This window comes from Silurus aristotelis (assembly GCF_946808225.1).
Source record: "Silurus aristotelis genome assembly, chromosome: 28".
NCBI classification, from domain to species: Eukaryota; Metazoa; Chordata; class Actinopteri; order Siluriformes; family Siluridae; genus Silurus; species Silurus aristotelis.
The window spans coordinates 5834560-5853756 of record NC_139601.1 but is presented as its reverse complement, the minus strand read 5'-3'; the positions used below and the strand labels follow the sequence as shown (position 1 = coordinate 5853756).

The following is a 19197-nucleotide window of genomic DNA, read 5'->3' as shown; positions in this document are numbered from 1 at the left end:
ACTTTTCTTTTGCAGCTACTTTCAAAAATATAGTAATTATTAGTAATTGCGCTGAGAACACTAGAGTGCCATTCATCGTCAGCAGGTGCGGTGAATCCATTCTCTAACCAGCCTATTCTGTACAGAGTTACCCTCTGGGTGAGACTAGGCACCCTACTTGGCGCTCAGTTCATATTTCCCAATGGGGGGGGGGCATGTTAATTTAATTTAAACAAAATTAACATGCCGGTAAACAGAGAAAGACTGGTTTTTGAGTCTTGGAGAATTCATTTATGAGCTATTTTAATATAAAAAAATATATATAAATCTGGTAATCACTCACCATTAGAAGCAGTGAAATCGATGGCCACTGTGAAATTGATTTGGGTCCTGGATAGAATTGCAAACCATGGGAAAAAAAAAAGAAGAAAAAAGACGTTCATGTCAACACCAATACACATCCTAGAGCACCTCTTTGTGTGTGTATATACTATGGTACATGCCAGGACATAATCTTGTACGATCAGACGTTGATGGCGTTAATAGATCCACAGAATAGAAACAGCCAGTGAGCAAAAAAACAAAAACAAAAAAAAAAAACACTCTTTACACCTGTGTTGACCAGAAACGCAACACGTGTACATTTTCCACATTAGCCTCGGATTATTAATCTTGGATGACGAGAGAAGAAAATGATTTGGTCTTGGATTTGATGTCTTGACTGAATTCACATTTTCTGAAAACATCACGTGAAACTCTTCACCTATATTTGCATTATTTGATGTGTTGCCCCTCGGCGACATGAGAGTCTGATTGCACAGTTCTATGAATGAGCATGTGTACAGATGTTCCTTATAAAGTGGCTATTGAATATAAACACACTAATGCTTAATGGCATCACTTGCATGCACTCCAGCTGCACAGTCTAATTAGGATAGATAGGACAGGCAATTACATCAAGCTGGCTTCACTTAAATTCTGTAGTGTTGAACAACTTATTTTCCTCCTCCAAAAAATAAAAAAATCTTGCCACTCACAATTCTGACCTGTTCCTTCAGGACATCTTGAAGAAAAGTTTCCTTGCCTGAGCCATTGAGCAAGACTATTAACTCTAAATATTTTGTGATTAAATCGGTACTCCTAAAACATCTATATTCTACATGTAATCCAGAAAAATATATTTAGTCAGAAATAAAAACAGTGAAATGCTTTCATATGTCTTAAGATGCACTAATTCAGATCAATTAAAGCGATGGTGCATTGAAAACGAAAAAAATAAATAAAACATAATCCAATTTTCCAAATGACTGAATTTAGTATGAATCTTTCTAATTAGTTATGCACTATGCAACTTAAGAGGGGAAAGAAGCATAATACAGAGCACTCTTAGGGATTTAAAAGGGATAAGGACTAATACATTTATAATAAAAAGGGTAGGAAAGTACATTAACCTTTGAAATCCCTGGCCAATACGAAGTCTCTTGCTCATTTGTAACCTGGATTGTAATTATCCCCTTAATTAATTCATGAGAAACCATGTGACTTGTGAAGACCATTCTGCATTCATGCATGAATTACAAAACAAATTGGACGATTCAATATTTTGAAGACCAGCAGCGCAAAGGCAGGCAGGGTAGTGATTATAACCTGCAAACATGTTTGGGAGTAAAGGTGCAATATTTTTTCTACAAAAATATATTTCGATTTCAACCCAAAGTGTGTGTAGCCTAGACCTATTTCAATATATTTTTTCCAACCTACAACTATAGGAATTATAGGCGCTAGAAAAACCAGCAATATCTAACATTTCTCTTGCTGCCCTTCATCCTCAGTGCGTCTGATAAAAACACTACAAGCCACATTTAAACAAAGGATGACTGAACATCACTACAAGTGCAATCACATTCATTAAGGTGGACTTTATGTCCCACAAGCTTCGTTTGATGAAAATAAAACACTCCCACTCATGCGAGTCCCAATATACCCCATCCATCCATCCATCCATCTTCTCCCGCTTATCCGATGCCGGGTCGCGGGGGCAGCAGTCTAAGCAAAGATGCCCAGACTTCCCTCTCCCTAGACACTTCTTCCAGCTCTTCCGGGGGGACACCAAGGCGTTCCCAGGCCAGCCGGGAGACATAGTCTCTCCAGCGTGTCCTAGGTCTTCCCCGGGGTCTCCTCCCAGTGGGACGCGCCCGGAACACCTTCCCAGGAAGGCGTCCAGGAGGCATCCGGAACAGATGCCCGAGCCACCTCAGCTGACCCCTCTCGATGTGGAGGAGCAGCGGATCTACTCCGAGCTCCTCCCGAGTGACTAAGCTTCTCACCCTATCTCTAAGGGATCGCCCAGCCACCCTGCGGAGGAAGCACATTTCGGCCGCCTGTATCCGGGATCTTGTCCTTTCGGTCATGACCCAGAGCTCATGACCATAGGTGAGAGTAGGAACGTAGATTGACCGGTAAATCGAAAGTTTCGCCTTGCGGCTCAGCTCCTTCTTCACCACGACAGACCGGTACATCGACCGCATTACTGCAGAAGCTGCACCGATCCGTCTGTCAATCTCCCGTTCCACCCTTCCCTCACTCGTGAACAAAACCCCAAGATACTTAAACTCCTCCACTTGCGGCAGGAACTCCCCACCAACCTGAAGTGGGCAAGCCACCCTTTTCCGACTGAGGACCATGGCCTCGGATTTGGAGGTGCTGATTCTCATCCCAGCCGCTTCACACTCGGCTGCAAACCGTCCCAGTGCATGCTGAAGGTCCTGGTCTGATGAAGCCAACACGACAACATCATCTGCAAAGAGCAAAGACGAAATCGTGTCGTCACCAAACCGGACACCCTCCGACCCCTGGCTGCGCCTAGAAATTCTGTCCATAAAAATTATGAACAGAACCGGTGACAAAGGGCAGCCCTGCCGGAGTCCAACATGCACCGGGAACAAGTCTGACTTACTGCCGGCAATGCGAACCAAGCTCCTGCTTCGGTCATACAGGGACCGGACAGCCCTTAGTAAAGGGCCCCCAACCCCATACTCCCGGAGCACCCTCCACAGGCCGCCGCGAGGGACACAGTCGAATGCCTTTTCCAAATCCACAAAGCACATGTGGACTGGTTGGGCAAACTCCCATGAACCCTCCAGCACCCTGTAGAGGGTATAGAGCTGGTCCAGTGTTCCACGGCCTGGACGAAAACCACATTGTTCCTCCTGAATCCGAGGTTCTACTATCGGCCGTATTCTCCTCTCCAGTACCCTGGCATAGACTTTCCCAGGTAGGCTGAGAAGTGTGATCCCCCTATAGTTGGAACACACCCTCCGGTCCCCCTTCTTAAAAAGAGGGACCACCACCCCGGTCTGCCATTCCAGAGGCACTGTCCCCGACCGCCACGCGATGCTGCAGAGGCGTGTCAGCCAAGACAGCCCCACAACATCCAGAGACTTGAGGTACTCAGGGCGGATCTCATCCACCCCCGGTGCCCTGCCACCGAGGAGTTTCTTTACTACCTCGGTGACTTCAGCTTGGGTGATGGACGAGTCCGCCTCTGAGCCCTCAGCCTCTGCTTCCTCAATGGAAGACGTGACGGCGGGATTGAGGAGATCCTCGAAGTATTCCTTCCACCGTCCAACGACATCCCCAGTTGAGGTCAACAGCTCCCCACCTCTACTGTAAACAGCATTGGTGGGGCACTGCTTTCCCCTCCTGAGGCGCCGGACGGTTTGCCAGAATCTCTTCGAGGCCAGCCGATAGTCCTTCTCCATGGCCTCACCGAGCTCCTCCCAGGCCCGAGTTTTTGCCTCGATAACCACCCGGGCTGCAGTTCGCTTGGCCTGCCGGTACCCGTCAGCTGCCTCAGGAGTCCCACAAGCCAACCAGGCCAGGTAGGACTCCTTCTTCAGCTTGACGGCATCCCTTACTTCCGGTTTCCACCACCGGGTTCGGGGATTGCCGCCTCGACAGGCACCGGAGACCTTACTGCCACAGCTCCGAGCGGCCGCTTCGACAATGGAGGTGGAGAACATGGTCCACTCGGACTCAATATCTCCGGCCTCCCTCGGGATCTGGTCAAAGCTCTGCCGGAGGTGGGAGTTGAAGATCTCTCTGACAGGAGGCTCGGCCAAACGTTCCCAGCAGACCCTCACAGTACGCTTGGGTCTGCCGAGTCTGTCCAGCTTCCTCCCCCCGCCATCGGATCCAACTCACCACCAGGTGGTGATCAGTTGACAGCTCCGCCCCTCTCTTTACCCGAGTGTCCAAGACATACGGCCGCAGGTCAGATGAAACGACCACAAAGTCGATCATCGACCTGCGGCCTAGGGTGTCCTGGTGCCACGTGTACTGATGGACACCCTTATGCTTGAACATGGTGTTCGTTATGGACAAACTGTAACTAGCACAGAAGTCCAATAACTGAACACCGCTCGGGTTCAGATCAGGGGGGCCGTTCCTCCCAATCACGCCCCTCCAGGTGTCACTGTCGCTGCCCACGTGTGCATTGAAGTCTCCTAGTAGAACGACGGAGTCCCCAGTCGGAGCACTGTCCAGCACCCCTCCCAGAGACCCCAAGAAGGCCGGGTACTCTATACTGCCGTTTGGCCCGTAGGCACACACGACAGTGAGAGACCTATCCCCGACCCGTAGGCGCAGGGAAACGACCCTCTCGTTCACCGGGGTAAACTCCAACACATGGCGGCTGAGCTGGGGGGCTATAAGCAAACCCACACCAGCCCGACGCCTTTCACCATGGGCAGCTCCAGAGTTGTAAAGAGTCCATCCTCTCTTGAGGAGTGTGGTTCCAGAGCCCAGGCCGTGCGTAGAGGTGATCCCGACTATCTCTAGTCGGAACCTCTCAACCTCACGCACAATCTCAGGCTCCTTCCCCGCCAGCGAGGTGACATTCCACGTCCCTAGAGCTAGCTTCCGTGTCCAGGGATCGGGTTGTCGAGGCCTCCACCTTCGACTGCTGCCCGATCCTCTTAGCACCGGCCCCTTACGGTCCCTCCTGCAGGTGGTGAGCCCACTGGAAGGCGGCCCCACGTCGCTCCTTCGGGCTGAGCCCGGCCGGACCCTGTGGGGGAAGGCCCGGCCACCAGGCGCTCGCATACGAGCCCCAACCCCGGGCCTGGCTCCAGGGTGGGGCCCCGGCTGCGCCATACCGGGCGACGTCACGGTCCCTGATGTAGTATCTTTAATAAGGGGTTTTGAATATACCCCAATATACCCCTTTAGTCTCAAATAGATGTTTCATATGAGTTCTGAAAAAATTGAGAGAGCATGAATAATGCACATCCTATTCAAAAATCTGTTTTCTTTTGTGAATTCTGAACAGGCACAATCATTTTATATTTGATTTATAATAATCATAGATAAGACATACACTCAAGTACCTTCTACATTTTGAGATTTGTTTTTCCTTCATGGTTGGTTATATTCCCTATTTTTTTTTTATTGATTTTCAGGGAGAAAAGTTTTTTAATTCATTCCAAATTGTTATTATGCAAGTTGTTTTATTGTTGTACCAGAAAATGGCCTGCCCATTGCTTGCCCATGGCCAAATGATCCAAATTTCTTTAGCTGGAGTTGCTGCAGTGTAGTGCCCTCGAGAGCTTTTCACTATGCCTATTACAGGAGCCTGTACAGAGTGTACACAAGGCCAAGCATTGATCATCGTCCAGACAGAAGCTCTTGTCACTAAGTATTGGCCACTCATTTGTCAGGTGGAATGCAGAGAGCATGTCCGCAATGCTGCAGTTGGCAGGATGACCACTATAGCTCTCTAATTATAGAGGACGGAGTGAAGAGACACTGATATGGAGCAGCATTCTAGAAAAATTCAGGAAAAATCCTGGCATGTCTTTCTGAAGTAGTTATGGTTGCTTTTAATAAATAGTATTCAGCTAAATTCATGTATAATACACTCTCTTTTTTGTCTCCTCTGCACACCACATGATGCTAAGTCTTCAATAAATATGTCAGGAGGGGTCACGTGTTGGCGATCTGCCACTCAGCCATCAACCGAGACCAAAACAGATAAGTAAAGGTCAGTTTTTAATCAGAGCACAGGCTTGCTCTGACAGCACGAGTTCACTTCACACTAGTGCATATACTGTTTGTGTGTGTGTGAGAGAGAGAGAGAGAGAGAGAGAGAGAGAGAGAGAGAGAGAAAGAAAGTGTGTGCGCAGTGGTGGAATGGTAATTGGGAGGGTCAAGAAAATTCTCAGTGGGCCACTCTCATGGCAAAACAAGTTTATTTTTCTGAAACTATTATCTCATAGCTACTTTCTGGCCCTTGCTATTTGTTGTAATTTAGGGAAGAGTGTTAGTGCCCCCCATCCCATGGTACAGCACCTCTTTGCCTTGGATAACAATTAGTCAGCTAATTAGTTTCAAATTCAAGAGCGAGCAAAGCAGAGCAAACCCAGCATTGTCATGTTTTTACATTTTGGTGAAAGCATAAAAGCCATAAAGAAACAATCGTAGCGTTAGAATTATACGATATCTGATTGCTATTTATGTGCAATTCTAGTAAGCTTGGTATACATTTCAGCCATTGTGACTATAGATTAATTAAATAATAACTACTATAAATTACTCAGGAGTAAAACTAAAACAACGTTATGCAGTTAGGAAATGGTACATTATATGACCGTATACTGGGACGCCTGACTTTTCCATATGCGATTCCCGAAAACGTTACCACAAATTTGGAGGCACACACTTGTATCGGATGTCTCTGGATGCGGTAACATTACATTTTCACTTCACCTCAAGTAGGAGACCCAAACCTGTTCTAGCATAACAACACCCATGTGTACAAATGGAAGTTCGTGAGTGTTCTGATATCGAGCTCATATGAACACTTTTTTTGTCATTCCGATGTTTACATGAGACTGTATCTAATCCAATATAGTGTTTACATGTGTTGGTGCTTTCAATCGGAATGATTTTGTGACATGCGCACATTAGCCTATGTCCTGTTTGCCACCTTTTATTCCTGTCAACACGGAGTTCCATTATTTCTAATGCCTCCTATTTTAATGTAAAGTGTTGCTCTTAATCAAGCAGCAGCGTGAATTTGTAGGCACACTACTGCTGGAAGGAATGAGAAAAAGACTCAAAAGATGAGGAAGCTGAACCTTATGGTGGCTCTGCATCTCTAAGGAGCATCTCAATACTACCCCTCCCTCCTCCGAAAAGCAGAAGCGTGTGGATGAAGGTCCGTAGTAAGGACTGGTGGGAGCGGGTTGTATTGCTGGAATTTAGTGACCTAGCATGAGTCATTCACATGTATGTGGACGGAATTATTGCTCCAGAAGAGACCATAAAAAATCCAATATCGCTAATTATGTGTGTCACGGTTGCTTTATACAAACTCGGAAGTTGTGTGGGAATAGTGTGTTGTGGCAAATCATTTCGGTGTTTACGAGAGCAAAGGAAATAAAGTGCGTGTATATCTTCTGCAAGTAATCGTTTAAAGCATTTAAATGGTGGAATTTTTGATTTGTTTGGTTTATAGTAAGGTTTATCCCACCCCTCTCAAACAGATGACAATTTGATTCGGTGTGAACATTTTTATTCCGATTGAGGTGTTTATATGGAGCATTTTCATTCGGATTGGACTTTTAAACCGATTATAATGCTCCATGTAAACGCGACTACTGACTGCACCCTAGGCCTCATCACCTTACATCAGTACCTGATTATACTAACAGACTTTTAGATAAATGACAACAAATCTCTTCAAGCACACTCTTAAATCTAGTTCAACATCTTCCCAGAAGAGTGATGGTTATTATAATAACAATTGAGGACTAAATGTGGGGGAATGAGATGTTCAAAAAGCACATACAAATCTAATGGTCAGATGTCCACAAACCTTTCTTTCATATACTGTATATCTGAATGCCTGACTAGAAAGAAATGGTAGATTGCTAGCTTTAGCAAACCCTATACTTAGAATTTCTTTGAATTTCTTTGCAAATACAAATGACTTGCTGAACGCACATACACATACATGAAATCTCATGAATATTCATGAATACACATACCTGCTGCACGGTATCTGTGGTTGTGTTGTTAGGATTAATATGGTCCTGCTTCAACTGTGTGTGTGTGTGTGTGTGTGTGTGTGTGTGTGTGTGTGTGTGTGTGTGTGTGTGTGTGTGTGTGTGTGTGTTCATTTGCCTAGTGAGTGTGTGTATGTGTGTATTGCACCTCCCTGTCCACGTAACAACGTGACACTGAGGCTAATCCAAAGCTTTGTCAGTCCCTTCCTCACTTCCATAATTACTTTTAAATCCCCCCCCACACACACACACACACACACACACACACACACACACACTTCTCCGGTCCACCGCTGAGTGGGCCAACTTATAATTGATTTCTATCAGCAGACATTGTATCTATTGCCTGCATTCTCATTACTATTAAACACGCACACACACACACACTCATACCCACACACAGAAATAAACGATTAGTATTGCTTTGCTCTTGTGTGCCACAGTACTCTCTACCTAATTGATCTGACTTATTCTACCTATGAAATACACTCGCACACACACACACACACACACACACACACACACACACACACACACACACTCCTGCTCATTTTTATACTGGGCACATTGTGTGAGATTTCAATCAGGCCACACAGCTGTATGCTTCTAGCCTTCATCACACTAACTTCACTCTGCTTTCACTTCAGATTACACTAAAGACATTTAGAGCACCCACAGGCCACATTTATATTTGAATGTCTTTTGAGATGAAGAAACCAGTATTGAACAGCAATTGACAGACCCCTCAATTATTACTGGTGTGTCTTACATTAGTCTCACTTTAATATATTTATAGCACTGTATTGTTCTATGCAAGATCCCTTTATATCTGAAATCCTTATATGTTTGTTTAGGTGATTGAGGTAAGACTGGTAGGCAGTTTAAATCTACTTATACCATGGCAACATGCAAAACCTTTTTTTCTTTTTTTTTTTTAATGGAATTGTGTGTAAAATGAAGCATTAGAAATTCACATATTAACATTAACAGTGCATGATTGACATAGATCATAGATTTTCCTAAATGCTTAATTAAATTGCTGAACAATGCAATTTTCTCAAACAATGCAGGGTTCACACCTAAATAAAAACTGTTGCCAAGTTGAAGTTTATCTGCAGTTATACAGGACCTGACCACCAATCAGACTCTATCCTAATTTAAATTTAATAGAATTGAAATATACTTCACGTACATTACATCTGGCAGATGTCGCTGATGATGACTGATGTCGCTGTTGTTGCTTTCCATCAATAACTCATCCACTGTGATCAATAACACAATCATTTCTTAAACATACCTGACAGAGTTTCCATGTTTTTGTGTCTGATTGCAGGTTCGTGTCACTGGGAGAAATATTTGGCTATTAATTTGATATGAATGCAGAATGAAGTTTATCAGTACAGGAACAAGAACCGAAAGAAAAACATCATCGCAATTTGATTTGTCATCCGACAAAGCACACGCCGAGTAACGTTTGTGTTTGAGCTCCGTTGTTGATCACTAATGTAGACAGTACTGTAGATGGTGTTTATACAAGTTGTGGCCGAAAGATTTGTAGACAGCTGACCCTCCCACCCACATGGGCTTTTTGAACAGATTGAATCTCTGTATGCAGTTATGATAAACTCCACACTTCTCAAATAACCTTTACTCTTCTCCTGTCTTTTGTGCAGGCCACTCGAGCCACTCAAACTGTCCTGCTTTACAATAATATTCTACACGAAGTGCTAGACTGTACATTATCACGCTCGATACTTTCTGTTTTGCAAACTTGTGAATCATTGCTAACACTGAGTCACGATTTTCCAAGTGTATTTCACCAACAAAGATGTGGTAGTTTGGATAGAAGGAAATTGTCCCCAATGTTAAACAGACGCTTGCCAATTAAAAAATGCACTTTTTTCTCTGGAGAAAGTAAGACACCTAAAAACAAATGCTCTTTTCCCACCTGACAGGCTTTCGAGGCAAAAAAAAAACCAAACACTTGAATTTCTTTTAGCTGATTTCTAAATACTGCTGATTATATTATACACATTAGGCGTAAAAAAAGTTCGACATGCTTCCTAAACAGCCCGTCTGTTTCTTTTTTTTTTACTCACCGGTTTCCATGTTTACGTGATAAAGAGCTGCTTACTATCCACTAGACATTCTTGAAAATCTACATTCCTTGTGCAGAACTGTCAATAGCCGAATTTTCTAGGATGCTGCCTAGATGATTGAAGGTGACCCGTCTTTCGCGCTTCGAATATCCGATTGAACAAGCACTTAAAAAGCGCCTGAGCTGCCATGCATTATCCAGGCTGAGTGGTTCCATCAAAAAAATATATATATACAGATATTGGCAAAAATAAATCTCAGTTTGGGAGGAGGCGTCTATTGCTCACTCACGCTGATTTGGGCTGATTCTTTGAGATGCGTGACACTGAGGAACACCCCGTCTAACCGGTGAAATGTCAGAGCCTTTTAAAGACCAACCCATCAGACAGTGCTTATCCAGGCACTGCTGTTTTTTTCTCTTTTTTTTTTGGGGGGGGGGGGGGGGGGTCTGAATAAAAATAGATCTGGTCATCCTGTTTTGACAAGCAATAGGACAAAAGGATAAACGGATAAACAGCCCGATATTTATTTTGTCTGCAATTATACTATAAAGTAAATTGTCCCTCACCACGAATAAACATAATTAAAGTGAATGCATAATTACAACATGTTCGTTTTGTAGTAAGATTCGAATTAGTGACTAGAAGGTTTGTTTTTTTGTTTAGTTTTTTTTTTTATCCCAGGGCTGTCAGTGCGCCACACTTTTAAAACCTTAATTGCAAAACCATAAACCGCTCAGATACATGCTCAATGCCATTTTCGGAGGAGAGAAATCGTGGCACATTGGTATTCAGAGCTCAGATGTAGCTGTGGATGTATGTCATTTTTTCCAGACAAGTGTGTGGACGCGCACTGGTCAAAAGTCATGTCTCGGCTATGCATGAATCTGACCTTGGACCTAAGTGCATTTTTCTTTCACAGTATCAGATTGAGCTCGACTGTCTGACCGATTAAACATTAGACATTTGGATATGATGGAAATCTACAAAAAGAATAGCTCTGTTTTCTCCAAAGGAGCTTATTGAATTAAATCACTGTATTTTTTTTTTTTTTTATTCGAAATGGAAAAAAATGCAATTAAATGTTGAAGAAACAAAAATGCTAAATAACAGGATGTGCTAGATCAAGTGCTATTTCAAACGCACAATGAAAGTGAGAGCCGTATTATTTAATTACACCCAATTTGCAGTGGTTAATTTAATAATGACATCAAGGACTATTCATGCAGCTATATATTCAAATATCATTATATTATTAGAATAGAAATATATTTATTAGTTGTTCCTTTGTCATTAAATTAGTCTTCAAATTTTTTTTGTCCTCTTGTGTCATATTACATTTGACAGCAATTTTCTCAATCTTTTATTATATAATGTTGTACCTCTGAATGCTGCCCGGTTTAAAGGCAAGTGCTTGTAGTGAAGGGCAGTGTACTAGACCCCATCTTGAACACCTTCAAATCTCTTAACCTACATGCCGGGTTATTTGCATACCCATTTAAGCACATGAGTAAACCGTCTCTGAATACGAGTAACTTTCCTGATGTGAAAACTGAAAAAACCTTTAAACTTCAGACTCTCCTGACTCAATTTCAAACCATTTTCGAATAAAAAGTGTACCTTGTGTGAATGAAACGCATGCTATTTCTCAACACTGAGGCACAGGGCAGCAAAAAATCCCAGACAACAATTGAGAGATTGAACGAACACCCCACAGCTGCAGGCTTCTTATCTCTACTCACCCTCCTTTGATGTAATCGAGGAAAGTGAATTCCGACTCCACGGAAAAAGACAGCAGCGTCACCTGCGCGAGCGAATTGAAACATAAAAAAACATTAGTGTTTTCAGCAGAACGCCGAGACCAGGCAGGAAAACAAATAGAAGCATTTCTGTTGGGCGTAGTTAAACGATTACCTATTGTGAGTGATGGAAATTGTGTGCATTGCCAGTTTGTTTTTAGGTGCTGACAAAATACATAATAGGGGATACATGAGTTACAGGGAATTTCACTCGGGGGGAAAAAAATGTTTGTGCAGGGATCAGTGTGATATGTTTTATTAAACTCACAGATTGTGTTTAGTATTTTTCAACCAAAAGTACTGAAATGAATAATTTATACTCTCCCTATTCAGGGAGTCGTGCTCAATCTACCCTGTATATTTTGGAGAATTTGATTGAATCACCTGTCCACAGCTACACAGCGAATTACAGCGATATTCATATGATGCTTGCAGAAAAATAAATAAATAAATAACATCTATACATCATGTTAATATAAAGCATGTTCCACCCAATGCCATATGACTCATTATAACCTCTACTATAAGATACTATAAAATACTGAATTTGATTAAATTTAAACATAAAAAAACACAGACACTACTTAAATACTGTAATATAACAATAAATGTCAATACACAATGTATATAAATTCTGGAATTACGTGTTTTTTTTCTAAATGAATAAAAAATATTACTTCCATCAATTTTAGGAATCAAGTTAAAATTGGAATATAAAAAAAATGAATTCTGAAGTGTTGCTACTATGGTGGCTTTAACTCACACTAATTTGTTTTACAGCTTTATGTAGCATTAACTGTAACTAAAAGTGGAATATGTATTATAAATTAATTCTGTAATAATGTAATGGTTTGCAAATTACACCATTATCCTTATACCACATTGTTGTGGTTCGTTCCCTACATTGAAAAAATCCGCAGAATCCATTGTACCTGAGAACTTTGTTCTGTCGTTTCCCTTTTTCAATTCCTAATCGGATTCTTTTGTGTTATGCAATAATGGATTACGTTCTCATATCAAAACATTGCCTGCAGTATTACTTTCGAGCGTCCGTGAACGAGACAGTGAGTGATGAGGGCGAGCGAAGCTGGCGAAGTAACGCGACGTTGCCAGGGTGAGTTTGTGATGGGGAAGACAGGAATTGAGGCGTCTGTACTGCAGTCATCAGTCTGGGTTACAGATCTATGTCACATTAACTGTTCTAAGATACAACTTACTGCACTTTTGTGTCCACTTTACGAATCGCTAACAGATTCCTTTCTCACTCTCTCTTTTTTTCACATTTCAAAGGTTATTCGTCATCGCTAACTTTTGCGCCCTTTTTAATATGGTGAACAGCAAACGCAGATTTAAATAATGACTTTTTATAAGAAATGTGGCAAAGGGATACATAGTCTCCGCACAGCTGCAATAAAAAAATAAACACCCAATAGTTATTTATTTTTACTCCTTTAATTAGCGGGGTGTGAAAAGAGAAAGCAATTTATGTGAGAAATTTGTGTGCTTTTCTTACAGGCAGAGGATGTGTGGCTTTGTTTTGTTGTTTTTAGATAAATTGAACTGTGCTTGTGTGTGTGTGTGTGTGTGTGTGTGTGTGTGTGTGTGTGTTCCAAAGTTCAACTCACCGTGCCAGAATTGACGTATTTCTTCTTTTTCATCTTCTTCTTTGGATTCACCACCTACAAACCAGGATGAAGAAACCGTTCAGGAGCCAAGTCTATAAACGTTCACACGTATCAGATTGGGTGGAAGCCGTCCGAGCGATATATAGGTATTTAGGAATTGCATTATCCTGTGTAATGTGTTCGGATTAAAAATGGGTAATCATGAAATGACCAAATCTCCTTAACAGCAAATAAAAAAAATAAAAAAAGCACATTATTTAATTGTGTTTAATAAATTTTACTATTGTCAGAATTATGGCCATGGACTTTTTCGTTTTTTTACATTAACCACTGCACCCCCAGGTTTCAGGTCACATGACTATTTGCAGCTAAATTACAATTTCTGTTAATTAGCACATGGAAATATGTCTCATCCCTTGCAGTGTCTCACTTTAGTTTTCCATGATTGTCTTGTTCCTATTGACTACATGTTTTGTTTTGGTTTTGTATTTCTATTGCGCTATAAGTTCTTAAGTGCTTATTGAACATCTAATTTCACATTTATTTCCAATTTGCTGTTATTATAACCTCCATTCATCTGGGATGTTCCACTAGATTTTAGAGTTTGTTTATGGAGATTTGTGCTCATTAAGGGACAATAGAGTCAGGTACTGATGTAGGGTGATGAGGTCTGGGGTGCAGTCAGCATTCCAGTTCATCCCAAAAGTGTTCAATAGGGATGAAGGTCAGAACAAGTTCTTCCACTCCAACCATGTAACCCATATATTCATAGACATTCTCATGTTGGAACAGGTTTGTTCAAGTGAAGGGAAAATGTTATGCTACGACACCCAAATATGTCCTGTGCAATTGTGTGTCAAGTTTTTTTTGTATCAGTTTGGAAAAGGACCACATACTTATGGTGGAACAGTCAGGTGATCCAATCTTCTTGTCCATATAGCGTAAATTATATAATAAAAATTCAAAATATAGTGAGATACCATCTGGAAACGTATAATAATGACATTCTGAAATTGCAAAGTCAAAATTATGATCTAGTTCCTGCACATACAACTTGCATTTCAGGGCTTCTGTATGAAATGGCTTTTTGTAGAGAAGTTGGTCGGGTGTAAAACTGGACATTTCATCCGCAGTTAATGCGATGTCTCATTCTGCCTCACATCAGAAGAATTACAGTGAGACTGAATAATCTGCATGCAATTTTCTCTCTCTATTTCTCGCCACTATAACCACTTTGTTTTCCTATCTCGGCACCCTGTCTCTATTTCACATGCAGGCTAGCATAATGAACCTAGCTTGAGGGGAAGCGGCGCACACAACGTTTGACTCCATGTGCGCTGTGATGGTGGCACAGATAGTTAGAGCAATAGTGGCCATGTCCTCTATGCTTTTGACAATTTAGCAAGATGGATGCGGGCCTGCAGACGCACAAAGACAGATGGCGGTAAAAAAAAACTACTGAAATTCACACAAAAGCGGAAAAAGCAAAGTGGGGCCGGCCACCTGCTGGCTTTTTACGAACAGGAAACAAGGAGAAAATATCACTAATGCACAGTGTTTCTTTAAACGCTCCAAGAATCAATGATTAAAATGGGCTCTTTTGTGGTTAAATTAAGGTTCGGTCTGTCAATAGAACGGCAGGACTTTTTTTTTTTTTTTTTTAATCACTGACGTATTAATTAGTTGTATTAATACTTGTGTGTGTGTGTGTGTGTGTGTGTGTGTGTGTGTGTGTGTGTGTGTGTGTGTGTGTGTGTGTGTGTGTGTGCGTGTGTGTGTGTGTGCACATGTGTGTGTGAGATTCCTCTAAATAAATGTTTCCAGGTTTTACAGCTTATCCCAGATTAACACCACTATAAATACTACACAAATTGGTTGCATTGCACTCAACAATTCTAAAGGAAATAAAGACTCTGACATACATGTAGACAGCAAAATCCTCACCAAGGATTTAGATCCCATAATAACTGGATAATAATTCTCAATCCTAATGATTGCATGCAGGAATGCTAATGAGATTTTTTAGTTGTTGTCGTCACTCAGGGGAGAGGAAAAACAAAGCGAAGGTACATTGAATATTCACATATGGAAAATTATGCTGTTCCCAAAATGAACATGATCATTTTTAAATAATAAATGTCTTTTTCCATCTTGGGGCTTTTTCCTTGTCATCTCAGGAAATATTTTTTTTACCACCATCACCTATGGTTAGCTCATTAGAGACGTAGGTTTACATCCGGATTTCATAAAAATGCCTTAGGAGTATCAGTTTGTCGAAAATGGCCTACGTATTAAATCTAATTGAATTCAATAAAATTGAAGGAATGGTTTGAGGGAGTTGTAAAGGAACTCACTTCATACACGTTAAACTGGCTCTGACCTCGGGCTAGCTCCCGGTAGCTGGTGGTGAATTCGCCGATAAAATCGTGACTGAAATTAAAAAGATATCACACAAATTACAGGATTCAGAAAAAAAAAAATACACAATCCATTGGCATGCAACACATCAAGCCATTCCTATTTCGCTTGACTAATTATTATGGTTATTTGGACAAATAAATTGGTGACTAACCTTCCATCACGATCCCAGTCGTACACCTCGACTTTAATCGTTCTGAAAGATTAATAAAAGAAACAGTTCTAAAAAAATAAAATAAAAGCGAAAGCACTTTTAAGTACCCTTAATTGAAGAAATGATACAAATTAATGTGTAGTCCTTTGTGTCAGGCAGCACAGACAGTGAGAGATGCAGGTTAAGTTTCTTAGCAAACAGATCCAAAAAAACAACAACGTGAGCAAACGGGCAGAAGTCAGGCGATGTACTATACAAACAACGATACTCAGGAGGGAGACAATGACAAATACCAGAAAGTTAAGCATAAACACAACAGAATCAAAAAACTTGATACAATCAGGCATTTAACATTAAACATTCACTTTCATAATAGTGTTTTGGAAGGTGAGTCTTTATATACTTTATCTGTGATCTTCATGATAAAGGTATAATGAATGGTTATTAAGTGTCAGCTACAGTAGATATGTATGGATCCATTTTGAATTCTGGTTTCCCTTATGGCTACTTCCTCAAATTGTCCTTGCAACTGCACCTCACTGCTGGCTCACTCCTTAAGGATACATTTAGAGGATTAGGGATACATGTGTAGGGATTTCTTTTAAATCTATTAATTTCTGCTATGTGGCAATGCCCATTATTAAAGTGCCATACAAATTAATAAAATTCCGATCATGGATGTGTTTTGTAGTTCTCAGTGGCCATATTTGTAGGATGTTCTGTTAGATGGGAGTAGTTACCGGTGGTCATGTTCTGCTCTGTATAACAAGACAAGTAAAATTAGTAATGCCATTTCTGGCATAGTCATAAAAAAAAAAAAAAAGCCCACACAATCAGAATATATACAAAAACAAAAACACATAATAAGTCTTCTTGGTCTTTGGACCCCTAAATTATTCATGCACAGGAAAATTGTTTATGTAAATAAGGCTATTCAGCTAAAAGAACACATTTCAACCCTGGCTGGTGGTTGTGCTTACTCATTCATTTTACTTTAACAATCCAAACACTTGGAGGAAATGTCATCGTCAGCAGCAATTTTAATTGGCTTGTTGCCTCGCAGAGCCTCAATTAAGTCATCAGTCACATTCACACCAATAGATCAGGATGTGGGGGTCTCGCATCCCTCAGCAGGTGTTTCTGCTCTGAAGCTCTGACAAGATTGTGGGGGAAAGATGTGGCCACATGCACATAATAATGAGGATAAAAACGCACCTTTCTCTAAATCAGCTCATTAGTGTAAGCAAGACTCGTATACCGTTTACGGAAGCATCCTAGGGAATGAGTAACTAAGCTCATTTACATTATGTTTCATTTCAGGCCTTACTGGTCACAGTTGATACAGAACACTCTCGCAAGTCATTATGATTGTTTACCAAAAAAGCATTGCTAATTGTTGCATTCTTTTTGGATGTGACGTCGCTATGTCTGCTAAGAGAAGAACTGGGAGGGGGCCCTTGAAAAGTTTTGAATGAGCTCTTCAGAAGTGCAACAGAGCGTTCTTTGTGAAATCAACTTGCCATGCTTTGCTAGTGTCTTCAAAATGTTGTTGCTGAGTTAGCTTAATGAGCCTGCTTACTTTTTCTGCGACCTCTGAACCCTGGCTGAATCAAAATCCACCTACAAATACTCATGGAGGATTTGTGAGTGTGTGTGTGTGTGTGTGTGTGTGTGTGTTTTTTGACTACTTTCCAACTTTTCACACTACTTTTGTCAGGAGCTGTCAAAACTTTTTCCCCCCAACCCTAACAGCGGCACATCACAAAACTGCAAATAGAGCAAGAAACATGAAACATCACACAACCGTGAAGAAGAAAAAAAGCCAAACCCCCCCAGCCCACCCCCACCAGATGCGTAGGTGGCCACGTCCTCTGACGTTTGTTATCTTCAAAGCTATTGAGTCAGCACCTTTTCAAAGCCTCAGCCACCTGAATGCCTTGTTTTCTGACACCATCTGGGAACTGTTGTCAAGACAATCCCCCAAGGCAGCTGTCAATCAACAATCCCAGTAGATGAACAGAAATAGAAAATGTTTGCAACCCATCTCTCTCACAACAAACAGAGGAAGGGGGGTAGGATAAAGTGAACGTAGAAGGAAGAGAAGGAGTGGGGTGAAGGTGTCGAAGGGATGCTGGTGCATTAAATATCAAGATTAGTGTTCTGAGTAATCCAAAATTGTAGCATAAGCTTCGGGCAACTTGTTCAATTTTTCTAACTTTGAGACTGAACAATTTGCTAATTGACATTGTCATATAATGATGCTATTTTCGTTTAATAGATAATAATATAATACAAATTACTTCAGCTGTTCATGTAAAGTCTGAGGGGGAAATAACTCCAATGTTTCTATTCAATCAAGACATTACTATCAAAGCATAAAGACAAAGACAGGTGATTGAGGCTTTTAATACTATTAGCTTAGAAATAGCAGGTGCTGTTGAGCCTCAACAGGTCTGATGCTAGCCATGGGAGTGTAATTTTTATTTTTATTTTAGTATGTTAGTAAAGTGGCACCACTTACTCCTCCATGGTGCTATTTTTTCTGAGTGCTCTTTTCCTGTTTATGAAAGCAGGAAAGCTCAGCTAGCTCTATTTCTGAAAAAAAGTGAAATACCCGCTGTCCTTGCCAACACTGCACTTACTACTGACAACAGAGACCTGAGTGTCGTTAGTGGATGATGGGAGCTCTGCTTGGGGGTGGTGTGATAAAGAAGAGATATGAGGATGGATTTTGCTAAACATCTCCTGTCAGATGTTGGGTCCTAAAGGTGAGTTTTGCTTCGACAGGATTTTTCACCAGACAACTACTTTGGTCTGTTCTACCAATTCCTTTTCCTACCTGCATTTTCATTACACAAAATGGTGTTTTATCTGTTTTTAATGAAATGCAGAATAACATAAACAGACACAAAGCTAAACAAGTTTTTGGTTTGCACTTCCCCACCTCATAATATTGCTCCCCCTTTTTCATTTTTTTTTTTTTAGAAAAAGAACAATCTGAGGTATGGTGAGAGCTGAAATTCAAAACAGTTCTGATGTCCTTTTCCAAAAGTGTTTGCC

The 19197-nt window shown here is 41.3% G+C and overlaps 1 protein-coding gene across 1 annotated transcript in view; it reads right to left on the bottom strand.

Annotated features, from left to right (window-relative positions):
* Positions 1-19197, bottom strand: part of cpne5b (copine Vb) — a 114979-nt gene that overhangs the window by 13182 nt on the left and 82600 nt on the right. Inside the window, exons 10-14 of the mRNA XM_083534174.1 lie at positions 16138-16179; positions 15920-15995; positions 13566-13619; positions 11884-11945; positions 323-369 (exon numbers count right to left, since the gene is read on the bottom strand). Coding sequence (XP_083390300.1) covers positions 323-369; positions 11884-11945; positions 13566-13619; positions 15920-15995; positions 16138-16179 — 281 coding nt within the window. The remainder of the gene's footprint in view (positions 1-322; positions 370-11883; positions 11946-13565; positions 13620-15919; positions 15996-16137; positions 16180-19197) is intronic.